The 26,178-nt window shown below is 33.2% G+C and overlaps 1 protein-coding gene across 2 annotated transcripts in view; it reads right to left on the reverse strand.

Moving 5' to 3' along the window:
- Positions 1–657: 657 nt before the first annotated feature.
- Positions 658–26,178, reverse strand: part of Hbs1l (HBS1 like translational GTPase) — an 87,285-nt gene continuing 61,764 nt past the window's right edge. For both annotated transcript variants that reach the window (XM_046449901.2, XM_046449916.2), the window contains 10 exons: positions 22,549–22,695; positions 21,477–21,551; positions 20,841–20,958; positions 20,080–20,148; positions 14,906–15,010; positions 11,651–11,741; positions 11,180–11,288; positions 5,648–5,748; positions 2,884–3,028; positions 658–1,312 (listed from right to left, as the gene is read on the reverse strand). In XM_046449901.2, the coding sequence (XP_046305857.1) occupies positions 1,301–1,312; positions 2,884–3,028; positions 5,648–5,748; positions 11,180–11,288; positions 11,651–11,741; positions 14,906–15,010; positions 20,080–20,148; positions 20,841–20,958; positions 21,477–21,551; positions 22,549–22,695 (972 nt within the window). In that variant the 3' untranslated portion in view covers positions 658–1,300. The remainder of the gene's footprint in view (positions 1,313–2,883; positions 3,029–5,647; positions 5,749–11,179; positions 11,289–11,650; positions 11,742–14,905; positions 15,011–20,079; positions 20,149–20,840; positions 20,959–21,476; positions 21,552–22,548; positions 22,696–26,178) is intronic.

The following is a 26,178-nucleotide window of genomic DNA, read 5'->3' on the forward strand; positions in this document are numbered from 1 at the left end:
TACATAAATAGAACATCTTCTTGGCTCAGCACAATTACTCTGAAGTGATGCCACACTTTTTAGTAAAGAAATACATTGTGTGGGTGTGTCCATTTGGCAATCATCCATCAAGCAGCACTCCTATGATCTGTGCACTTTACTACATGGATGTTATTCTTCAATTAAGAAGAAACAGTGTTGCATATGGTACACCATCAATGTACAAAATCACACCATTTTTTTACCCCACCCCCGCAAAAAAAAAAAAGGCTTACCATAAATAGTCCCTCAGATCAGAGTCCTAGGCTTAGTGGAAGACAAAATCTACTTGAACATTCCTTAGAGGCAACCCAACAAATACTTGTCAAATAAGCAAACCCTAGGGTCTGCTGTTTAAAGAAAAACATGACTCTAACTCATAGAAGACCCATAATCTCTAAGGTAAGTAAGATACAGATATAGTCATTATATATGTAAGTCTAACAGAAAGAATGGGAAAATGAAGTTGTGGTTACAAATGGGTGAGACTAAATTTGATTTGCTGTTAGGATTACAAGCAAGAATTCAGAAAGATCCAGGAAACTCTTAAGTGAAAAAGATCCCACAAAACTCCCAAGTCATATTTAGTGAAAATCATAGAGCTCTCATAAATGTCTAAGGAACAAAACACACGTTGCATTATGCTTCAACTAAGGCATTTTATTAGGTAGCTTTACAACTTAAATAAAATCTTAGTCACCAAAGGAACACAGCTTCCACTAATTCCAAACTATACTTTCAAGAGTTGACTTGTTAGAAGGGGAACATTTTTATACTCAAAACAAAATACCTTTATTATAATCTTCAGCAAATCTTGGAGTTAAAATAAGTTAACTTAAATATCTACTACCTCAAAAGCCCAATTTTGTTCTTTTCCCTAAAACATGTGCAGTACAATTGAATGAAAAGAGAAAACTGCAAATATTTTGTGGTTTGGCTGGAAGTAGAGTGTATTTCATGATAATTTCAATATCTTCTAATACTATTTCTGATACTTTCCATAAATCTTAGCAAAGTAAATCCATTTGCTAACATTTCAGAGGGAAAGATGGGTTCTTAAATGAAAGTGCAATATTAGCCTTTCTTTGCCTGTTGGCAGTTTGAAATTTTGCAGGAGTGATTATTAATACTTCTTTGTAGCTAATTTTAGCTTTAATTTTTCTCTCTCATTAAAAAAATATCAATTGCACATTGTTTCTTTAACTTCATAACTGGATGATTCTTTAAAATCAGTGGTCAGATATTTCATTCCATTTGGGATCATGGTAGAAATTCAGAAACATCATTCCTTTATCTGTAAAGAGGAAAAAAAGATATTTGCTATAATTTAGTGAATCATATTAATGAAAATTAACAATAAAAAAGAGAAAATGACAGTGAGATAATTATTGTATCAAGAGGAAATTTTTATCTTTTTTCTAAAACATTTTTCTACCTTCCATCATCAGGCAATTTATAAGGTTTACTCTAATCTCTCCATTATTTTCCACAAGAAAGTCACACTTTTAGAATGTTCTTTTATCAAGAATGCATTTATAGATTAAACATGCAATTGATGACAATGGTGACATTAGCTAATATTATTGAAAGCAGTGACAAATACTGTGGCAAGTACTTTAAATGGATCATTTCATTTTAAAACAATTACTCCAATTTTATGCATGGACAAACTGAAGGAGAAATGTATACTAGAAGTCAGTGGAGCAAGAACACAAATGGGTGGTTTAACTCCAAAGATATATATATATATATATATATATATATATATATATATATATATGTACTAGGGATTGGACTCAGGGGCACATAACCACTGAGTCATATCCCTCAGCCTTCCACCACATATATTTCATGTAAAAGATGTGTCAGTAGATTCTTTTTATTTCATTTTATTTTTTAATTTGTTCTAATTAGTAATACATCACAGTAGAATGCATTTTGACACATTGTACACAAGGAGCACAACTTCTCTTTCCTTTGGCTGAACATGGTGCAGAGTCACAAAGTTAGTGTAATCCATGTATATAGGGTAATTGTGTCACTAAATTCTGATGCAACTTAAAAGCTCTATATTCAAAGTATATATTCAATTAAATTAATGAAATAGTTTTATGCAGAAGATAATAAATTATATGAAGTAATAAAGTCTCCTTTAAAATATAATAACTATGATTCATATTAATAATGATAATGTGGAAGAAAATTCAAATTACTAAAGTTTCCTTGTTCATGTCTTCCATTTTCTCCAAAATTTATTTGTACATTGCATTATATAATAGACACATTCCAGAAACACCACTACTACATTAGTTAAACTTTTTGAATAAATCATTTCAAATGCACTGATAGTTAGTTAAAGAAAACAAATTGGGGGACTGGGGTTGTGGCCCAGTGGTAGAGACCTTGCCTAGCACATGTGAGGCACTGGGTTCGATTCTCAGCACCACATTTAAAAAAAAAAAAGAAAAAAAATATATATAATATTCTATCCATCTACAACTAAAAAATTTTTGAAAAAAAAATTAATGAGGGCTCTTCTATTAAACAAAAATCACTATTCCCAAGTCACTTAATTCCAAGTCTCTATATTCTAATTTGTACTGCATTTTTAACACCTATTTTCAACAGATTCCCTTTAACTCTGAACAATTCACCAATGAACAACAAAGTTTGGAAGCCTCAGTATGAGAAAGTCTAAGATCAAACATTTTCTACCCATCGTTCTTTTAATTTTTTTAAAATATAAATTTCATTTTCTTGTTCTAATTCCTTACTTGTGGTTCTCTTAAACCATAAAATCACAGTAACTATCCTTAAAAGGTAAAAAAGAAAAGACAACATAACCCTGTAGCCACTTGAAATTACCTCAGTGACGACGCCAGCAGCTATCGTAGAACCACTGTAGCGCAGCATAAACCGCCCTAGCTCCTTGAAGTCTTTGTAGAGCTCCAGGGCTACTGGTCTTTGTGTTTGTAGCTCTACCAATGCATTTTGCCCTTTAGTCAACAACCTTTTAAGAAAAGAAGAATAAAGGAACAAATGGACATACAACACATATGAGTAAGTGTAATAACAACCTGAAAAACGAATGTTTCACAATCAATGAATCAACTTAAACTTTCAAAAACCAAAAGAAAGTTGGTTTTTGAAAGTTTAAGTGTCTCTGTGTGTGCATTTTTAAAGGAAAATATATACCTTTGAATATTTCTGGATTACTTAAAAGAAATGAGGAGAGGTTCTAGATTTAAGAAACATTAGGTAGTTCCTATATATCAGGTAATTCATACATTAGTTAGTTCATGTAAGTATTGGGAACCTATCATCCAAATAAAGCTCTATCCCTTGAAGAACTACTATAACATAAAATGCTCAAGGCCCTTCCTAATCAATGCTTTCCTTTTCATTCCCTGAAGAAAAAACTGAGAAGTTTAATTATCTAATAAAGTAATGCTAATTCTACAAGGAGGTGTCTACATTTTAAGAGAACTGCAAGGCCTTGTGTCTTTCCCAGTAATTATAATTTGCAGAATGTGTGTTAAGAAGTTACCTTTATTGTTTTGTCTTTAGGTGCAGGGACTTGCTCATGCTAAGCACACACTCTACCAATGAGCTATACTCCCCAGTCCAGAAGTTATCTTTAAAGAGGACAATCTCTTCCCCACCTCTTTCCCATGTTAGGAATAATGGTTCCTTAGCAGGGGTTCAGGACAAGATCATATATGGAATGTTATTTGTAGGAAAATGAAAGGCCACATTATAAATGATAATATACAAATAAGTAAACAAAATCCCTGGCATGGGCCCCATCCAGACTTACTGAAAAAGGTGCAACCCAAAAAAGGAACACTTTGGAAATGTCCTCTAATTTAATATTGATGTACTGTAGAAGGATCAAGGATAGAAATCATAAATTCTCCTTCTGAAAGATTAGTTCAGGGACAGACTGAATAAGCCAAACAAGTTCCTTAAAAACACACACAATTACACACACAAACACACAACCCCCCAAATTTCCAATTATTGGCTTTGGCTAATTTCAGTCCAAAGTCTAATTCTTTAGTAAGGAAAAAATCTAATATTCATGACTTATGCTTAATTCAGTTCCTAAATACAATTCTGTTCCATTCTGCATAAAGCAACTGTGTTTATGATGTGTCTGAAATGGAATGAAGGGGAAAGGTCAAATGGTTTTTGTGTAAAATAAAAGGACAAAGCTACATGTAGATGACAAGGAAAACCAACATGAGAATATGTTAAACCCCAGCATTACTCAGCTAAGACAGTGTAGCAGGAGGAGGCAAGGGAAAACTCAGGATTAGAGTTGACAAGCCAATTTCAGTTTGAAGATTCTCCAAGTCAATTTTCTGGGTCAAATACCTTGACTCCAGCACAAAAAAAATGATAAAACAACTGAGTTGATCAGAACCCTGACAATGCCATTTGTAAACTCTGTTACTTTGATCGCTGCTTCACATGATTGTTGAGAATATAAAACATGTGAAAGCATTCATGGTAGAGCCTATAAAAAAGTTGTCCTCAAGGAATGTTAGTCTTAGGGCTGGGGAAACATTTCAGTACTAGAGTACTTTGTCTGGCATGTACAGGCCCTGGGTTTGATCCCTAACATTGGAAAAAGAAGAAAAAGAACAAAAATCTTAGATAAATCACATTTCTCATACCATGATGGCAAATACTAATGCTAGAAGCAAAATCTGCCCATTTAGAGCTGCAACGTGAAGATTCTCTTCCACTTGCAGCCAACCCATTAAACCACTAACCACTGTGGGCAACTTAAGCAGGTGCAGAAGGTGAGGAACAATCAAGGACAAAATAGGGGATTTTAGGTGGGATTCCCCCTAGGGTTGAGGTTAAAGAAAACACCAAAGCTGAGGCACCAAGACAAACTGTGATTAGATTTTTTGCTCAATTAGTATAAGAAATCTGTATTTTGTAGCATTCATCTTTAACCTTTTGTATTTTGTTTTTATTTACAATACTTAGTTTCTTAAGAAGTACTTCCTTTGAAAAATTTCAAATTTGTCTCAGCCAAAGGGAAACCATTCACACATAGGCCTGGATATTCAATGGTAATCAGAGGATCAAATGGTGGTGATCACCATAGCTGAAGGCTCCATCTGGAGTTTTAAGCAGAAAAGACTTTCCAGATGGGAAAATGAGGCACTGCAAATTATATAGATGAATGACTTTCTTCTTAGTATTGGGCATGAGCTGAGTATGTGGGTGAGGAGACAGTTCGGGAAAGTGCAAAGTTGAAATGTGGAACCAGTGGCTAGACATAATTCAAATTCATCTCTTAAAATGTAAGATGAGTTTTTACAATGCCCTTATCTTTACATCATCAGTGTCTAGGGCTTGATACATAAATTTATATTTTTTACTTACAAATCACATCCCAATCATCATGCATGACAATAATTATATCTAACATTCACACACAAACAGGAAATTAAATATTTGTTGCTATGCTTGTTTTAATCTAGTCATTAAAATTTTTTCTAGAACAAGTAAAAATGGATTTCACTTACTTCAAATATTATACAAATCACTTTATCTGTAAGGAACTTGCTTAAGTTGTTAGTATTTATGATTTCTGCATTAAAATACTCACTTAGGCTTTTTCTTTGTGACTTCGCCAGTACTTTTGTTTAAGACACTAATCAATCGTTTGATAACTGCAGGTTCACTGACAGTTTGGTAGTGTAACAGCACCTTAAAAAAAAAAAAAATATATATATATATATATATATATATATATAAAAATAAAAACTGAAAACCTGAAAAAGCATTTACCACAGCAGTTCTGGCTTTCTCTTTGGTACTTACATTTAACTATGCTCAATTCTGTGCTGCTACTTAAGGTCAATCCATGTCCTCAGTTGCCTGAATCCCCCTACTATAAGCAGGTAGCACTTAACTTTCTAAGGGAGAAACTGTCACGAGAGGCAGTTTAAATATCTACTCCCCTGTTACTTCTAAACTGCATAACCCTCCTGTCAGATTCTCCTCTGTAAAAGTAGAGGATGACAGCATCTTAGGGTTCCTGTAAAGATGGAGACTTTATCATTTAGAACAATTATTATTGTTGATGTACAGTCATTATTATTAAGGAGTAGTATAGAAAGAACTTGGGATTGAACCCCTACTCTCCCCCTGTAATCTGCCCATGCCTCAATTTTCCCTTGGTAACAGCAGAAGCCTTTTAGGGCATTGTGACAAGAATTAAATATGATGAGACATAGTACCTATAATAGTAGATGTTCACCAACTGTTAACTGTTTCATTTTAAAAATGAGGGAATGGGGATATGGTGTTTACAAATCAATTAAACTTTGATAACTTTACTATTTCCTGGGAATTTGTTTTTTCAGCTATATCCAAATTACATACATATTATATACTTAAAGTCTATTATCCAAAGATAGTTTTGGTTTGGATTAGGATCTGTCCAAGCCTTAGCAGCAATTAATAATACATATTCATTACTAGGTAATGAGAATAAACTATTATAAATACAGAAGAAGGAAGGAAAATAACATTTTTAAGCTCCCCTGAGTGCCAAGCACTGTGTGATGTGATTCATATACACTACTAAATCTTATGTATATGGAAGTTTAATTAGGCTTTGAAAGTCTTACAGATCTGGTTTCAAATCACTTCCTTTTGGGGCAAGTTCTTTAACAGTTCTCTACCTGCAAAGTCCCAGCCGCAGGTTTTTCATTTCTCACTAAAATGAGAAAATTCAGATAATCCATTTTCAAGTGGTTCCCACCACTTGGTAAACATTCAGTTAATTGATGACCATACATTAGACAATATATTAGCTATAAGTGTCCATGTTTTACATGTAGGGAAAACTAATATCAAAAAGCAATGTAATTCAATGGGGCCATGGTACTATATGTAAGAGCTGAATTTTACCCTTTCATAAGTTTTGGAGCTACAAGTCCCTAGCTTTCCCCCACTTCAGCTTACTAAGGGCCTATAAAAATTGCATATATGGAACCTTTTGTTTTATAAAAAGAAAGCTAAGGCTTAGACACCAGAACATAGGCCAAATATCCTCATTCAAATAATAGGCTTTAAGTGTGCAATACGTCTATAGTTCGAGTATAGTACGAAGACCAAATTCCTAGGAAGTAATAAATCAATCAAAGTTTAATTGACTCATAAACATCAATTTAGGCTATTTGATTGTAGAAACACAACCATCTCAAATCTGGAATTTCCTGGTCAAAATAGATTGTACATTCAGAAATCAGAAATGAGAGCTGGGGGTATTACTCAGTGATAGAACACTTGCCTAAGCCCTGAGTTCCATCCCCAGAAAGCAAAGGCCGAAAGAAAGAAGACATAAATAGAAGACAAAAAAAGAATACAAAAGAAAAAAAGAAGACTAATGCAAGGGGGACTGTGAATGCACAGTCCTAGTCTTTGGAAACTTTTCTGAAAAATCAAGTGATAAAATAAATAAATACAGGCACAATTGAAGCACCATTACTCCAAAAATGCAAACTGGCTTTCATTTTCAATGACAATTGATGATAGTGAACTGCAAATATTACAAAAAATTAACAACTGACTCTGGGGGAAAAAAATGCCAAAACACAGGCTAACATGATGAGAAATACTTTTGTGCATTCAGGTCTCATATACTACTCTATTAACTTTAAATATCTAAGAAACATCTCTTTCATAATAACTTAGATAAGTAAGCAGAATTCCCTTCACTCAGCTCAGATGCAACTAAGAGAAACTGGTCCTCATGGTTTGCCAAATTAAAAAAAAAGAGGCATATGAACCTAATTAAGTTCCTTCTACCTTCAGCTGAGCTATGTGTGGATTTGGGGGTAAAATTAGGGTGGATAAAGAATGGTTGTGGCAGTATGTATTTAGGTTTTATTTTTCTATCTCCACAGCATCTCACCAAAAGTAGTTCAAACAAAATACAAGTGAAAAGAATCTACATGCTTAAAATAAGAAAGAAGTGGTTTTATACTACCTTGACATTTTCATTCATGTTATATATAAACAAGGTCATTTATAATTCAAACCATTGTGCAACACAATGTAACAGGGGGAAAAAGTACTGGATTTCATAATGAAAGTGATGAATAATGTGCCCTGGCTGAACCACTTCTAGTCATATAGTTACAATCTCTCAGAGTCTCCATTTCCTTATGTGTTAATAAAGACAATACTGACAGCTCCACAATCTCTTACCTGTAATTCCAAAAGACTGAAAACCTAAAAGTTTCTTTTTCCAAAGTCTGTTATAAATATATTTAAGCAGCAAAATTGGACTTGAAGTGAGGCAATTTAGAGTCCTGTATATCTCATATAGTGTTAATAAGTTTTGGTGCAGGAATATCAATGTGTTTCATTATAAAATATTGGGTGCTGTCTCACTTTTTGTTAAGTGTTTTATATAATATGTACATAGCATTTACCTTTCCAATATCCGAACATTTCTAAATTCTGAGATACACTGGCTTAAAGGGCTTCATGGAGGAACTCTGCTTCATGTGGAGTTATAAGAATCAAATTAGTGTTTTATAAATTATAGTAAGCTAAATAATGTTAGGTGGCAAAATAAGCTATTATTTTCCTTAAACCTCTAGTTAAACTATATTTTAAAAAAACTTATGGATATATAGACATTAGATTTTCAACAAGGGTTGCCAAGATCCACTCATTAGTGAAAGGAAAGTCTTTTCAACAAATGGTGCTGGGAAACTGGATATCCACATGCAAAAAAAAGGTGAAGCTTTACCCAATGGCATATCCAACAATTAACTCAAAACAGATTAATGATCATAAAACTCTTAGAAGAAAACAGGGCAAAAGTTCATGACACCAAACCATAGGCAACAACGACTATAAAAAAGAACTGGACTTCTTCAAAATTAAAAACTTTAGCCCATCAGAGGACACTATTATCACTGAAGGGAATGAAAAGATAACTCACAGAGGAGGAGAAAATATTTTTAAATCATATATCTGATAAAATGATTAACATATGGAACAAATCAAGAATTCCTGTAATTCAACAATAACAAAATAATCCCATTCAAAAATGTGAAAAGGACTTGAACAGATATTTCTCCAAAAATACACAAATAGCCAATGAGCACTGAAAAGATGCTCAACAACATTAATCATTACAGAAATGCAATAAAAACCACCATGAGATACCATTTTCACTCACTAGTTCAGCTATTATAAAAAAAAAATTAATCTTTGCCTCCATTCCACCAAATGGAAAATACACATTGATGAGAAACAAGAAAGTAGAGAAAACAGATCCCTTTTCTTGGGGGAGGGGAGGGGAGAGGGGATAGGAAGGGGATAGGAAAGGCAGCAGAATACAACAGACACTTGTTTGGCAGTATGTATAATCAACATGATTCTGCAATCTGTACACGGGGAAATGATAAGAATTCATACCCCATTTGAAACAAATGTATGATATATGATATGTCAAGATCAATGTAATGTTTTGAGCAACCAATAAATTTCTGATGCTTAAAAATAATAATAATAATAAAAAAAGTTCTCTGGAAGTTTTTTTTTTTTCCCTTGGGAGTGAGCTGATCAAATACAACCATTTTTTTCTAAATTAAATTTCATCCTGGCATTTGTCAATCAATATACACAAGTAGAATCTCATAAAGCTATGCCAAAAAACTTTCAATTCATGCCAACTTTTAAGAAACTACTGTAAACAGGAAGAAAGCATTAGTATTCAAAGTGACTACTGACCTCTTGACCTCTCCACATCTCCATTGGCAAATATTATTATTGCTGAGTAAAAACATGCAGCAACTACCATCTCCACCATAGGACACACTGCTTTCTATGAATGAGTTCCATCCACCCAAAAGCAATTAATTTGCAGTTACTTCCCCATTGTTATATAAATATTATATAATTAAAATTTTAATATTTTCAACTGTAACAATTTTGTGACATGCTTTTATTCCTTTTTTAGTATATATAAGAAATGTAATATATAAGGTACTTAAACAGTATCTTATAATTTTATATCATCAAAATTACACAGAAATAATTAAAGAATGACAAGTAAAGTACATGATTATATCAAATGTAGTAGTATTATTCTAAGATGAATCTGAATTATCTAAATAAATTTATTACCAACTTCTAAAACAATAATTTTAAAAAGTTGAAGGGACAATTACTTAACTATCTCAATTTTATTTGAAAGATGCATCAAATAAAAATAGTCACTTTATATTTTAAAAGGCAAGGTATATAATTTCACCGAGAACCACTTTTCCTTGTCATACAAAATCTGTACTATCAGAAAAAATAAGTCGAATGAAAAAATGTTTACCTGTTAATTTACAAAACAAGGTACTAACCTATGGCGTATGGCCTTAAACTTATGAAAAAATAATTTCCATATAAAACAAGAAATTCAGACTAGTCACAAGTAGTATGTTTCCTGGATAAGTAATATTATGGTATTAAAATCCCCTTCTTATTGTTCAAATGCTGCTGATCAATGAATACTTTAAACCAACATCACAGCATGCATGGTCTGAATGTGATGCTGCTTTAGCACAATTAAAATTTACCATATGTCAAGGGATCATCAGGATACACCCATAAATATCAAATGTATACATACTGAGTGGATAATATGTACACATGAAAATATAATGAAATGTAAAGAGCAGTTATCTACTTTTTATGCAAATATAGAACATTCTTATTTCTTGCATTTTTTTGTGGTTTCCAAAATTTTCTAAAACAATCCATTTCTTTCATAATCAGAAGCACCAGAAATAAGCATATTAAATAAAACAAAAAGCCAGAAAGTTCCAGTCCAAAAATATTAGACAAACTTTACAGTAAGAACTGATCAATTGTTATCTCCAAATTTAGTTATTATCATCAGTTTGCATCCTATTGATTATGAAATATCTTTTCAATGCCTCTCTTAAAAAGTTCTGTCTCAAAGATCAAAATAAAAATGACTTTCAAATTCTAACTTGTTTTTCTAGATGAAAATAACAAGATATTAATTGAAAATAAAGATAGACTCATAAAATGTTACTACTTTTTGGGTAAACTACTTTGAATTTTTTAAAAGAACAATAAAATATTTGAAACTTACAGGAAATCCTTTAGTGATAGGAATTTCTATATTAAAGATGAGAATTCGGGCTCTGAAACGAGTACAAGCTTTAATGGGTTCTTTGGGGCCACAAAATATGCAGCCAACACTGTAACAACAAAAATAAGTAAATGAGGGAGGATAGTTGGAGGACAAATAAATTTACATCCAACAGGAGTACTTCTAAAAACATTTATTAAAAAAACTAGAAAAATTAAGTAGGAACTTTTCCAAAATACTCTCTTCAAGGTTAAAGCATGACTTTATGCATTACAGTTTTTCCATCAACATGCAGAGTTTGTACGGGGACAGGTACTGATTCCAATTTTAAGTAACATTTGCTAATACTGTAAATGTCTATTTTTGGCCAAAATTCAAAATTCAAAATTGAGCTGGTAGATTGCAAAATCTATGTGTTTTGATGTCCTTTATTCCAAAGCGATGGTTACTTAAACTTATTTTCTTACTCACTTGATTTTGATGATATCCATCCCCACCAAAGTCAGACTAACATGATCGCCTGCTGCTGCCCAATCAACAGGTTCATCATGCAGTGTGATTCCTGGAAATGAGTAAGAACCAAAGTATACAGTGAAACACCTCAACACTGAACCATAACAACCAAAAGAGTTTGGCTGGTTTGTGCTTCATCAGTCACTACTCATCATTTTCAATATGAATGGACTGAGAGTGAGAAATATAACTGTGAGCATTGAGGAAAACACACTTCCTCTAGACTTGACTTTTCTATAACACCACCCTAACCATAAAGTGACTTGTATTTGCCCATAAAAGGCTGACTTCTGCTTATTTAACCAAGATTTTTAAATTAATTTACACAATGAAGTCATTAAACAGGTCCCATTCCATTATTTTTGTTATATTAATAGAGGAAGGTATAATAAAAAGTTCAAATTATTCCTAACGACATAAAAAAGATAGGACTGGTGGAGATGCCTAGTAGTATTTTAATCTCTTGAGCTTAGCTTATAATTAGATAACCACCCAAACATAACATGTGTTCTCTAAATAATTCATGGGGCAAAGTGCTCAGTCAGAACTTCAAATGGTCCTCTCAGAGGTCCCTTAACTACATCTGGCTCAAGGAGAACTTCTTCCCAGAATCTGCATATTGATCACTGGTTATATGAAGAGAAAGATATTAAGGAAATAGTGTTAAGAAAATTTAATTTAAAAAAGATCCCTAGTGTTGCTCTATACCTAGAAATAGACACCTATTTATCTAGACACAATCCTGCCCTGGAGAGCAGTTCCAGAGGACAATACTCAGCAACCTTAGTCAAACGCTTTTAAAGATATCCCATACTTTCTTTCTGCCTTTATGGGTTAAGTTTATTAGTAAAGTTCCTTTCCACTGGAACCTGAGTCTTCTGATGAAGAGAATGTACAGGACAATGACTGTGCGATAATTTTGGACTGACATAATTTTAATGAACTACAATTTTCATATTTCCTTCTGAAATATATATTATTTCCCATGCAGCATATTTCTAAGGAACAATTTCTGATTTGGGGGGAGACAACCTACAGTTTTGGTGCAGAATTTCATACATGCATCAGCCTTAATCTGAAAAGAGGGATTCTTGACTCCAAATATGTTAGCAATTATGGTATTAAGGAATATTTGTTAGATATCAAGTAATTAAGTTCAATTTATAAAATGTAAATTTAAAATGATCATGTCTGACATTTGCTATGAAATTTAAGATTAAAACTAGAAGCTAGCTATTTACATACAATAGCTATGTATATAAGTGTGTTTTGATGTCCTTTATCCAGGGACTGCCTTTGGCTTAAGATTTTGAAAAGCTTTCATGTTACAAGTTCAATGAACACTATAAAAATTTCCAAAGTGAATCATATCATCTGTTTTCCCTTCCCCCAATCATGCTAGACTACTCCATATTTGTCTTCCAAGGACTTTTCTCATTGGCCAGATATTACAAAGAGAAATTCTTTTATAACACTCCATGCACTTGATATTTTAATGAAATAAAAAAGTGATATGGGGTTGCTTTTTTAGTCAAGTCTCCTTTTTGGGACACTACCAATTAGAAAGCCACAGTAGCACTCAAGTATTCAACAAAAAGGTGTGTTAAACAGTCAAGCAAAACAAGCAAAAGCAGCCCTGTCAGAAATGAGGGCTGAGAACCTCCCACTTGTTACAAGAGAGGCTCCCAAGGAGTAGGCGTTTCTACCCCGTACTTCTGATGGGGTTTCTCTTTAAGAATCACTGATTCTAGGTAATGCTTGGAGTTTTTCTGTGGGAAAGGGACAGAGAAGAAAAGTAAAGACTGTAGGACTTTCACTGGTCACCAAATAAAGATTTTAGCAGTGACAAGAGGGTCCATCCCAAGGTCTGTGATAATTTTGGAATCATGGTCTTAATTCATGACTGCTGATTATTAAAATACATATACGTATGTATATTTATACATATTATTCTCACAACAGCTCATTAACACAGGTAGAAATTAGTATTTCAGAAATATTGCAGTTCTTGATCACTTTTTTAAAAAAAGAAAGAAATGAGCTGCACTTAAAATTAATAGATCTGGTTTGGGATAATGGCTCAGTGGTAGAACGCTTGCCTCACACATGCAAGGTCCTAGGTTCAATCCCCAGCACCACATATAAATAAATAAAATAAAGTTATTAAATAAAATTAACACATCTATGGGAAGTGACACTTTCTAAAGTGCATATTACTTTTAATCTAAATAGAAATTTCATGATCCCTAGTAGGCATAAAAAAAAAAGGTTACGTAGAAATAACATTTGCTTTCATTCCCTTATTCATCTTTAAATATAGGTTAAACATGCTACCTAAACACACTCATTAATTTCTTCTAATAAGCAAGATATCTGCTTTTAAAGTGAGCAAATTAAGCAAAATACATATATATACAAATTTATAAACTAGTCAGTTGCAACACTGGATGTATACTATAAATTAAGAATAATGAAGGAAAATTTTAACATGCCAAACAGGTTTTACTTCAGCTTCAAATTGTTACTAATAATATTATTTCACAGCATAAGATACTTCTTCAGATTTAACTGAAGTCATGTTAAGATAAATCTAGAACTATAAACTATTAAACCAAATTAGGAAAAGAATAACATGTATGCATGTAAAGCTAAAGAATAAGAAGACAGAAACAGTTATAAACCATCATGGAAAAACAGATTCCTGTGGCAATTTAAACTAGCTTTATTAATTTTTTTCAGCATTAGGATTTTCTACATTTGTATCTTACTTAGGTCTTGCATATGTATGTATTATATAACTTATTGATATAAGTTATTATGTAACTTGTTATGTAATAAACATTTCAAAATGACAGACTATTTGCTTTGCCACTGACAAATTAGTGTCAAGTTACACTTAGATTTAATTTTTTCTACAGAGTATGATCTTACAAATTTATCAGTCAGGTGTCTACACATCTGGTTCAATCCTAACCAAACTTCTTGAATCACTGTCAAAAACAGAATGCTACCACATTTAGAATGCTATATGTACACATATACACACAGTCACAACAGAAAAAAATCGTTTAATGTTTTCACATCTAAATCTTCAACAGTTAGTATCATTTTGACAGTCAGTTACAATTTCAGTAAGAGGTTAAACCTAAACTACTTTTAAAAACATTTGCTATCTCAAGGCTTGATTAGCAAAAGCAGCCTGCAGATGAATACCTTTTGCAGTACAAGTTTCATTAGGAGGCATTGCTAGTAGTCGGTCACCAGTCTGAATATAACCAGCTTCAATTTTACCAGTAACACAAAATCCAGATCCTTGATCTGCAAAATATGCAAAAATCTTACATAGCAGGTTTCTAATAATTAGTATTATAATATTTAGTCCCACATAGTTTCATAAAACTAGTAGTTCAATGGCTAATTAATTAATGGTCCCTTCAGAATTTTAAACATCTCTACTAAATACGGGTATACACATTCTACATTTCTTCTTGCAAATAAAAATATTCACAATACAAAAAAGTAGAGGTGCGTTTCTTTCTCAAATATTTGAGTGGTACCAGGCATTATGCCAAGCTTGGGACAAACAAATGAATGAAAACATAAGACCCTACCTGTAAGAAATTTACACTAGTGAAAAGAAAGACAAAAACAAGTACATTGAACTAAGACACAAATGCTATTTAAAATAAAAAGGTACATCACAAACAATCCATGATAGCATACCGCAAGTGTAGCTCAGTGGTAGAGTGTGCTTGCCTAGCATGCATTAGCCCATAATTCAATCCCCAGTATCACACACAGACAACACACACAAATTCATGATGGGGAGAACATACACTTTACCTGTGCGTTTTGAAGAAGCAGGAATAGAGTTTACCAGGCACCTTGTGTGTATGAATTGAGGGAAAAATGAAAACACTTGCTGACCCAGGAAACTGAATGTGCAAAGCCAAAACCAAACACGGGATTTGCTAAAAGCCACATGTATTGTTTATAAGGGGTAATATGAAATAATGAAGAAGAGGCAAGACATGAGACAAGGGAGAAATCATAAAGGAGCCTCATAAGTGACATTTAGGGTTTGAATTTCATTCCTGCAGTTAAGTAATGTAAATCCAATAAGGAATTGTGAACAGAAAAGTCACATAATGGTATTTTGGGGTCAGAAAGGAGGCTGATGGAAATGTACACACTGATATAGAAAGGGAATACATCCAAGAATTTGAGAATAAAGAATAACAAGTTTAGAGTGATAAAGAAAGTAAAGAATAATGGAGAAATGTGAGGATATGACGTATTACCTAGGATGCAGGAAATTAAGGCACAAGATATATTTTAGCTTTGGCAAATTTGAAGTGTCTATGGGATATGGGTGGCAAAGTTGCATTCCAAGGAGCACTAATTACACAATGATCCGTAAGAATGATAATTCCAACTGCACACTCCTCGGGAGATGTCCAGCTGTGGTGAGCCACAAGTGTGTGCAGATAAAAGAACAGGTTTGGATTGGACAACTGAGAAAGCTTCAAGATGCAGGCAAGAGAGGAACTTATAATCATCAGTTCTTGGAATACCTGGGCAGAGTAAAAGAAGAGGACTGAGGCAACAGGACACCATTTCAGAGTCAGAGAATGAGTAGCACACACAGAGGCTAAAGAGGGGTCAGAGAATATACAGGTTAGCAGAAGAAAGCACGTCACAGACACCAATGAAGAAAAGTTTCAAGGTAGATATGGTTAGCAGCATTAGAAGTAATGCCACATTCAAATAAGATAGTAACGAAAGTGTGTACTGACTTTGGCAACCAAGAGGTCACCTGGTGACCTCAGCCAAAATACCCTGAGGGGAGCAGTGCAGGCAAAAGCCAGTAAGCAACCTGAAGATAAATCAGCATGGTGGTGCATGCTGTAATCCCAGTGGCTTGGGAGGCTGAGGCAGGAAGATTGCAAGTTGAAAGCCAGCCTCAGCAATGGCAAGGTGCTGAGCAATTCAGTGAGACCCTCTCTCTAAATAAAATCCAAAATAGGCTGGGGAGATGGCTCAGTGGTCAAGTGCCCCTGAGTTCAATCCCCAACACCAAAAAAAAAAAAAAAAAGAAAGAAAGAAAGAAAAGAATGTAGAGTCAGCAAAGATTAACTACCTGTTGTATTGTTAAGAGACAGTGGGCATTTTGGAAACCATTGCCTTATTTCGTCTACTACTATGGCACTAGAAGCTGATAATGATATATTTCAATTTCATTGATTTTTTTTTTCACTCTTTTATTCACTTATTAAACATGTATGGTACGTGAGGTACTGGGCTGGGTCATGCAGATACAAATGCTCCTTGCCCTAAAGGAGTTCATAGTCTATGTGAAATAAGCAGCACAGAAACAACTGTAATATTGTTTTTTAAATGCAGGGTTATGGGCTGGGGTTGTGGCTCAGCAGTAGAATGCTCACCTAGTATGTGCAAGGCGCTGGGTTCGATTCTCAGCACCACATAAAAATGAATAAATAAGGAATGTCGTGGGATTTTGATTGGAATTGCATTATATCTGTATAGTGCTTTTGGTGGTAGTCATTTTGACAACATTAATTCTGCCTATCCAAGAACAAGGGAGATCTTTCCATCTTCTAAGGTCTTCTTTAATTTCTTTCTTTAGCATTCTGTGGTTTTCACTGTAGAGGTCTTTCACCTCTTTCATTAAGTTGATTCCCAAGGTTTTTGTTTTGTTTTTTGTTTTTTGGGTGTTTTTTTTTTTTTTTTTTGATGCTATTGTAAATGGGGTAGTTTTCCTTGTTTCTCTTTCAGAGGAAAACTGGGAATGAAACCACCATTTGACCCAGCTATCCCACTCCTTGGTCTATACTCAATGGACTTAAAAACAGCCTACTACAGGGACACAGCCACAACAATGTTTATAGCAGCACCATTCACAATAGCTAAACTGTGGAAACAACCTAGATGCCCTTCAGTAGATGAATGGATAAAGAAAATCTGGTATATATACACATTGGGATATTATTCAGCATTAAAAGAGAATAAAATCATGGCATGTGCAGGTAAATGGATGGAGCTAAAGAATATAATGCTAAGTGAAATTAGCCAATCTCAAAAAAACAAATGCCAAATGATTTATCTGATTTAAGGATGCTGATCCATAATATGCTGCGGGGGACAGCGGGGTGGGGTGGGGACGGATGGGAGAATTAGATGAACTCTAGATAGGACAAAGGGGAAAGGGAGAGGGATATAAAGGGAAGGGGGATGGGGGTAGGAAAGACAGTGGAATGCGATGGATCATCATTACCCTAAGTACACGTATGAAGACACGAAGAATGTGACTCTACTTTGCGTACAACCAGAGATATGAAAAATAGTGCTCTGTCTGTATAATATGAATTGTAATGCATTCTGTTGTCATATATAACAAATTAAAATAAAAATTAAAAAATGATATAAAAACTGAATAAATAAAATAAAGATATTGTGTTCAACTACAACTAAAAAAATATATTTAAAAACTGCAGTTTTACAATGAAATATTACTCAGCCTTAAAGAAGAATGAAATTATGGCATTTGCAGGTGAATAGATGCAACTACAGAATATCATGCTAAATGACAGCCACTTATTTTTTTCTCTGATAAGCAGATGCTGATCCACAGTGGGAGTGGTGGGGAGTAGGAAAGAATGAAGGAACTCTGGACTGTGCAAAGGAGAATCAGGGGAAGGGTGGGGCTGTGGGGATGGGAAGGACGGTAGAATGAGACATACATTAATACCCTATATACATAAATGATTACACCACCGGTGTGACTCTGCACCATGTACAGCCAGAGGAATGAGAAGTTGTGCTCCATTTGTGTACAATGTGCCAAAATGCATTCTGCTGTCATGTGTAACTAATTAGAACAAAGTAAAAAATGAAAAGAAAAAAAAGGTGGGACCTTTAAAGAAATGATTAACATCTGGGGAATACCATCCTTGTAAATGGATTGAGGCTGTTTTTCTGGGAGTCAGCACTGGAGTAAGTTAGTAATCAATTCTGATGAGTTCAGCTTTTTCTACTCTCATTTTCTCTCTCTTTCATGTGCTCTTTGATACCTTTCAGCCTTTCACAGATTCAAAAAGACCTCACCAGAGGCACCTCCTCAATAACCTCAACTTCCAGAACCAAAACCAAGCAAACAAGCAAACTTGCATAGTTTATGATTTATTAAGTCAGTGGCATTCTGTTAGCATAAAATGTATTGAAGAACCAACTGATTGTGTGTGTATGTGTGTGTGCGCGCGCACATTTTTTTGATGTGTCTGTATCAAAAGTTTTTGGTCCATTTCATAATTGAGCTGTTTGTGTTCTTATCATTGAATTTTTAAAAATTCTATGTATGCTTTGGATAACAATCCCTTATATGGTATTTTGCAAACATCTTCTCTAATCTATGGCTTATCTTAAAAAAAAAAAATCAGTGTTAGAGGGTACAGAGAAAATAAGAGATGCCTTGGGTAAGTGTGTGGGTGAGCATGCCAGTTATCAATCTTGCTGCTCAGTTCCAAATCCATTCTTAACTGTCTGATCTGTGATCATGGAAATCTGGGGGCAAATGACATCTTTTCAGTATTGATTATTCTTATGTGTGTGCATGTGTGTGTGTGTGAGGTGTTTATTACCACTTTATACTTTTCTAGACAAGATTGTGTGTGTGTGTGTGTGTGTGTATACATATACATATACATATACATATATATATACATATACATATGATATAGATATATTCTTAGGCATTCAATACAATACCTTCTCCCAGCAAAGTATGAATCTCTTCTAAGTCTGACTTTCCTCTCCCTAGGATGCTATTTAGGGTTTCTTTATATCTTATGGTTATTCTTTTATCATAATTAGTAATTCTCTATGGTAAGTCTCCCTTAATATATGTGTAGTATCTATCTCCTAGCTGTTCCTAGGCTGTTACAGATGGGAAGAAAATGGGCAAGTAAAAAAACACCAAAATATGGAAAACACTGGTAGAGGAAGTGGCAATAAAGATCCCAGGTTGTCAAGAAATAGTGAAAAATCCAGTTTGGTTGAAAGACACAGAAACTAAAAGGATCTAACTATAGAAGGTTACAAGGTTAGAAAAATAAAGAATAAGGTTTTCTTAAGTCTAACAGGTACATAAGAATAATATGGGAAATGGTGAGTAAACTGAAGGTCTTTCTAGGCAGAGGAGCTCAGTAACTAGAACCGTGCATTTAAGATTAATTTTACACTGATCCTTATATTGGAATGGGGAAGGAAGAACCTGGAGAAAGTACAATGACTTAGTCCAGGGAAAGAGGACAAAAGAGAATGGAAAGGAAGGGGCCACAAAGAAGCAGCCCTGCAGAGGTAGCACTTACCTTTGAAAACATCTGACACACACAATCTAAAAGGCTTGTCAACAGATCGCTGAGGAGGCTTGAAGGAATCTGAGAGAAATGACAAAAAACAAAGTTTAATTTAAAATGTGGGACTGTGGATGTTGCTCAACGGTAGAGTTCATGCTCAGCATACACAAAGCTCTCAGTTTGATCCCCAGCACCACGGTTTTTTAAAAGAAAAGCAATTTTTTTGTTGTTGTTTTAAACTGAACAATTTTGTATATATTAACTAACTAATTAATTTAACAGTAGAATGCATTTTGACATATAGTACACAAATGGAGCACAGCTTCTCATTCCTCTGGTTGTACATTGTTCAGAGTTACTCCACTAGTGTAATCATACATGTATATAGGGTAATTATGTCTGACTCTGATTTTTTTTTACTCCAATGAATCCATTATAGTCCACTTCTACTAGAAAATAATTATAATTCACAAATAGTAATAGCAAATGATTATCACTCATATAACACTTTTATAAAATGTATTCACATGTGTTATCACATTTAATTATAAGAATAGTTGTGACAGGCAGAGCAGGCACTAGCCTCATTAAGCAAGTTGAGGAAAACTGTATTAGAGTTCAACAGTAACGTACAATCTCAAAACTAGTCACCTCATTCCTCTGACCACAAATTCTATGCTTTTTCATACATATTACTGTCTCCCATAAGAACTCTAAATAATAATTAATGTCAAGTTTAAAATTCATTGAAAGTAGAATGGCAGTTTACTTACCAATTTGCTCTAACAAGCACAGTCCTTTATACCATTTGGTGAGTTCACTTGACTGAGATCTTGTAATTAGATTTTCACCACTGAGACCACTTGTAGGGATAAAGGCTACATCACTCTCCTATTAAAAAGATTAAATGTATGAAGTTTAATATGTAACAGTATGTTTAAAAAAATTAAGATTCACCATTACCATAACTGCACCAAGTTTGTAAAAGCAACAATGTATTTTTTTAAAGGTAATAGAAACCATAGAACTTGAGGTTATCTGATCCAATAGTTCTCAACTTTTTTGATTTTGTGCAAAACACAAATTTATTCCATAACTATCAAGCATTTTCACCTGGTCAAGCAGGCTAGAGAAATTGTTCTATACCAACATTGTTCTGTGACCTCCTTAAACCTTATACTATCATAATAGGTGGGGAGAAATTCTTTTACTTATATAAAATCCAAGTCAATTATTCAACATATGCAATTTTCTAAGGTGAAGTAACCCAAAGAATATATTACATATATGGTAGCAGGAGGAAATAAAATACAAAAAAAAATTATTAAAAAACCAAGAATATGAAAGTTTTAGGTTTGTTCTCATGATTTCTAGAAATTAATAGCCAAATGAATCTAAAATTATCATACCTTAAAACCTGCTTGCTTAAGAAAGTGTCCGAGTTTTCCAGTTATCTCTTGAAACCTTTCTTGTTGCCAATTAACCTGATAAAGATCGATTTATTTTTAGAATTATCCTTCAGAACATGATAAAGAAAATTTAAATTTCTGCAATAAAATATAATCAAGACTATATAAAACATAAATATAAAATCTACTAAGTATGAAATCTATTAAAACTCAAAATATAAGTATTACCACTAACATAACCTAAAATTAATTTTTCCAGAAATAAAAAATCTATAAACAATATTTCTAGATTTCTTTTTTTTTTCCCAGTACCAAGCATTGAACCCAGGACCTTGTGCAGGCTAGGCAAGCACACTACCACAGAGCTATATCTTCAGTGCTAGACTTTTTTTTTAATGGATCAGTCCAGGAAGGCTGCAACTTTACTTATTTTTCCATATTTTTTATTGGTGCATTATAGTTGTACATATGGTGGCATTTGTTGTCATATATTCATACATGCACAAAATATAACAATATATTTTGGCAAGTATTAGCCATAGAATTTTTTACATAGACTAAATGTATTTCAAATTTACAGGGAAAAAGTGAACAATTTATTACATTATTGGAAATCTTCAAAACTACAGGCCTATTTAGATAAATCACTTCATGAAAACAGACTAGAATAAAGCTATAAAAAATAACCTTTTATCTAATGGTTATTAATTAAGAACATTGTCAATTTTTAAAAAACAAAGAGTAATATACTATAACCCAATATAAGAGTCTTACCTAAAAAAAATGGATGAATATACAAAATGATTTCATACTTTCTACTACAATAAATGCATATTATTTTATAATTAAAAATAGTTTTTAGGTTTCAAAAATATATTTTGAAAATATGAAGACATTCTTCCTTAAACATTATTAACATCTCATTTATTTCATCTCAGAAAAATGTTTTTATCTTGAAAAATATAGAAACTTGGTTAGTGAAATGTGCACTAGTCACACCTGAAATCACCTATATGGGCAGAATATTATCTTATCTAGCATCTAAACAAATTCTCACAAAGGCTACAGGTACCTGATCCATTTTATTGACAGCAACTGCAAGCTGTGTTACTCCGAGAGATCGAACCAAAAGGCCATGCTCTCGTGTTTGTCCTCCAGTCTCAAATCCAGCTTCAAACTCTCCTCTACTAGCATCTACAACCAATACCGCTACATCTGCCTAAAGAACAGAAAACAATCAATAAAAATAATTCCATACTACCTTAATTCAAAAGTCAAAATATCCAATTAACTGGTCAGATTTTAAAGAAAGACCCTAACTGGACCCCAACCTGACACCAAACAGCACAACAAATGAAATAAAGAATTCCACAAATGGATTAAAATATTTTAAAAAGTACTAGCATATACCCACATGATACAAGAAGTAGTGATATAAAGAACAAGAAATTCCATAATTGATTACCTCACCTTTAGGCAGAAGGGAAAAAACATAAACAAAATGAAAATATAGTAAACAGGGACAGATATTCCCAACATTTAAAGTAAAAACCATAATCCTAATGTAGAATCTTCATCAAAAAAAAAAAAAGACACACCACCTTAGAAAACTAGTGAAAATACAAGTAATCAATCTGTTAAAGAAATACAAATAGCCAACAAACAAAAAATTCAAAAATCACTAGAACTAAAAAAGAGAGAGAAAACAAAAAGAAATTTAAAGTACACGGATAAATTCTGTTTTTACAAGTCTCGACGTTAAAGATTTAAGACTAAATTATTCACATTAGGTTAAGGTGCTGCAAAATGGGCATGCTCACATGCTGCTGTGGACTCTCTTACACTTTTCTGGAGAGCATTTCCACATGCTCACATGCTGCTGTGTCTACCTTTCTGGAGAACATTTCCACAGCAAGTAAAAATTATATATATTTCATGTCCATGAATTTATCCTAGATAAATAACTATGGATCTACAAAGATATTCATCAGAGTATTGTTTACAATGATGAAACATTATCAATGAAGGAAAATAACATTAATCCCCAATGACTGCTGAAAAAGAATTTAATGTAACAAAATTTTATAACCTTTGTGGATCATTTTGTGAATCAGAAAGACAGTTCTCCTTTCATACTCAAATTACACACACACACAAAAAAAAAAAAAGAAAGAAAGAAAAAAGCTAACATTAGGGTAGCTGATTTTCTTTGTTAGTCTTACTGAAACTACCTTTATTTTGTGTTGATGGTTCTTTATTGCATGTGGTGGATACAGACAGAAAAAATTTACAGGAAACTGTTTATATAACCATAGATGCCCCTCTAAGATTTTCATTCTTATCATTTATTTGTCAATGTACTATTCGGACTTTTTTTAAAGAACATTCACTTTCCCTTTCACAGTTTTGCTTTCAGTGCCCGCCGGTTCTCATGAAATCTACCTGCTTCTCGATAATCCAGCATACAATGTTAAATGTCACCATATTCCTTTGGCTAGTTATCTCAGATTGATCATCATTTTCTTGCAAGGGTTCTCTGACATTACACCCATGTCATTGAGTGTTGCTTTGGGTCAGAAATAGTGTTTCTTTTTGTTGCTTCCTCAATGAAAGTATGTTTGTGCTGTCCAGTTCATAAGGAATTTCAGATATATTTACATCCAATTCTCACCATAATGGGAAATGAAATGGACATAAATACTATCAAATACTATGCTCTTAAACAGAACTTTATGATTTAAATTAAAAGTATCAGAAATGATGGTGGAATGTGATGGTTATTATTATTATTATCCAAAGTACATCTATGAAGACACGAATTTGTGTGAATATACTTTGTATACAACCAGAGATATGAAAAATTGTGCTCTGTATGTGTAATAAGAATTGTAATGCATTCCACTGTCATATATAAATAAAAAAATAAAAAGTATCATCCACATCCACATGACTTCTAATGCTGAACTCTATCTTATTCAATGAGATCCAGTTCTTCTGATCAAAGATTCTTAGTTAAGAGTACAAATTAGGCTGGGGATAGTAGTGCATACCTGTCATCCCTTGAGAGGCAGAGGCAGGAGGATTGCAAGTTCAAAGTTAGCCTCAGCAGCTTAGTGAGATCCTCTCTCAAAACAAAAATAAAAAAAGGGCCGTGGGTATGCTCAGGTGTTAAGGGCCCATAGATTTAATCAAGAAAGAAAGGAAAAAAGGAAGAAAGGAAGAAGAAAAAGAGAGAAAGAGAGAGAGAGAAAGAGAGAGAGAAAGAAAGAGAGAAAGAGAGAGAGAGAAAGAGAGAAAGAGAGAGAAAGAAAAGAGAGGGAGAGAAAGAAAGAGAGAAAGAAAGAAAGAGAGAGAAAGAAAGAAAGAAAGAAAGAAAGCGAGAAAGAGAGAGAAAGAAAGAAAGCGAGAAAGAAAGAAAGAAAGAAAGAGAGAGAAAGAAAGAGAGAGAGAAAGAAAGAAAGAGAGAGAGAGAAAGAAAGAGAGAGAGAAAGAAAGAAAGAAAGAGAAAGAGAGAGAGAAAAGAAAGAAAGAAAGAAAGAAAGAAAGAAAGAAAGAAAGAAAGAAAGAAAGAAAGAAAGAAAGGAAGAAAGAAAGAAAAGGAATTGGAGCAATCAATTTAAAACAGGCTATTTTAACTCATACTTTAAGTCACTAACATGTCTCACGTCTCAGGAAAGTTGTCTAGTCACAGAAAACAAGGAGTAAACATAGACTCCATCTCCAAGCTTATAAATCCTACGACTGATAATTATAAATTTCTTTCTCATCAGGTTTTGTTAATAACTGTAAATTTTACCTTCTTAGGTTCAAATCTGAAATTCACTGAATTGCTATTAATAATACACCTGATACTATAAGTGCTTTATCTAATTCCTAAAAAATGCTGGGCAAAATTCTCTATTAATATATTGTCAGTGCTCTTGTCTTTTGGGAGCTCAAAGCCTTTGGAATATAAAGTATTTGGAATATAAAAGAATGTAATGAAATTCAATTACTGTCTCTAAAATACTGTCCCACCCTTATTCCATAAGGAGTTTAGAATAATGAACTTTATAATTCTGGATACTCAAGTTCTAGAATTTCAACACATTGCTGCTTTTTCTGGGGTTTACCTCTCCCATGAAAGTATCAAAATGTGCTTTGCCATCATCATATCCCCACACTGCTTTCCACAGGGTTTAGCACATAGAAAGTATTCAATAAGTATTGAAAAATATATGTGTGTGTGTATGCGTGCACACACATTCACACACACAAATACGTAAAAGAAAATAAAAGAAATTAAAATTATATTGTATCCCTTGGTAAAGATAAAACTCACAAGTATATTAAGGGGTATTAAAATGGGGAAAACACATCCCTCATAGAGTCCTTGTAAGCATTATATTATACTGAATGCATCTGAACACATAGCACATTGTCTACCCATATTAGGTACTAAATCATTTCAATCTTTTATAACATTCAGTCCATAAATCTCAAATTAATATTCTAAAATTCTATATTAACTTTCTTAAAAAGAATCAAATAATTTCTCATTTATTTTTAAATATCTATATATATCTATATATATCTATATATATATATATATATATATATATATCTATATATATATCAAAATTTGTGATCCTCCTGCCTTGGTCTCCCAAGTTCTGAGATTATAGCCATGTATATTTTAATTTATTCATATAATACCGTTTTT

Source organism: Marmota monax, unplaced genomic scaffold (assembly GCF_021218885.2).
Source record: "Marmota monax isolate L192 unplaced genomic scaffold, Marmota_monax_Labrador192_F-V1.1 WCK01_AAM20220418_F8-fsc00030, whole genome shotgun sequence".
Taxonomy (NCBI): Eukaryota; Metazoa; Chordata; class Mammalia; order Rodentia; family Sciuridae; genus Marmota; species Marmota monax.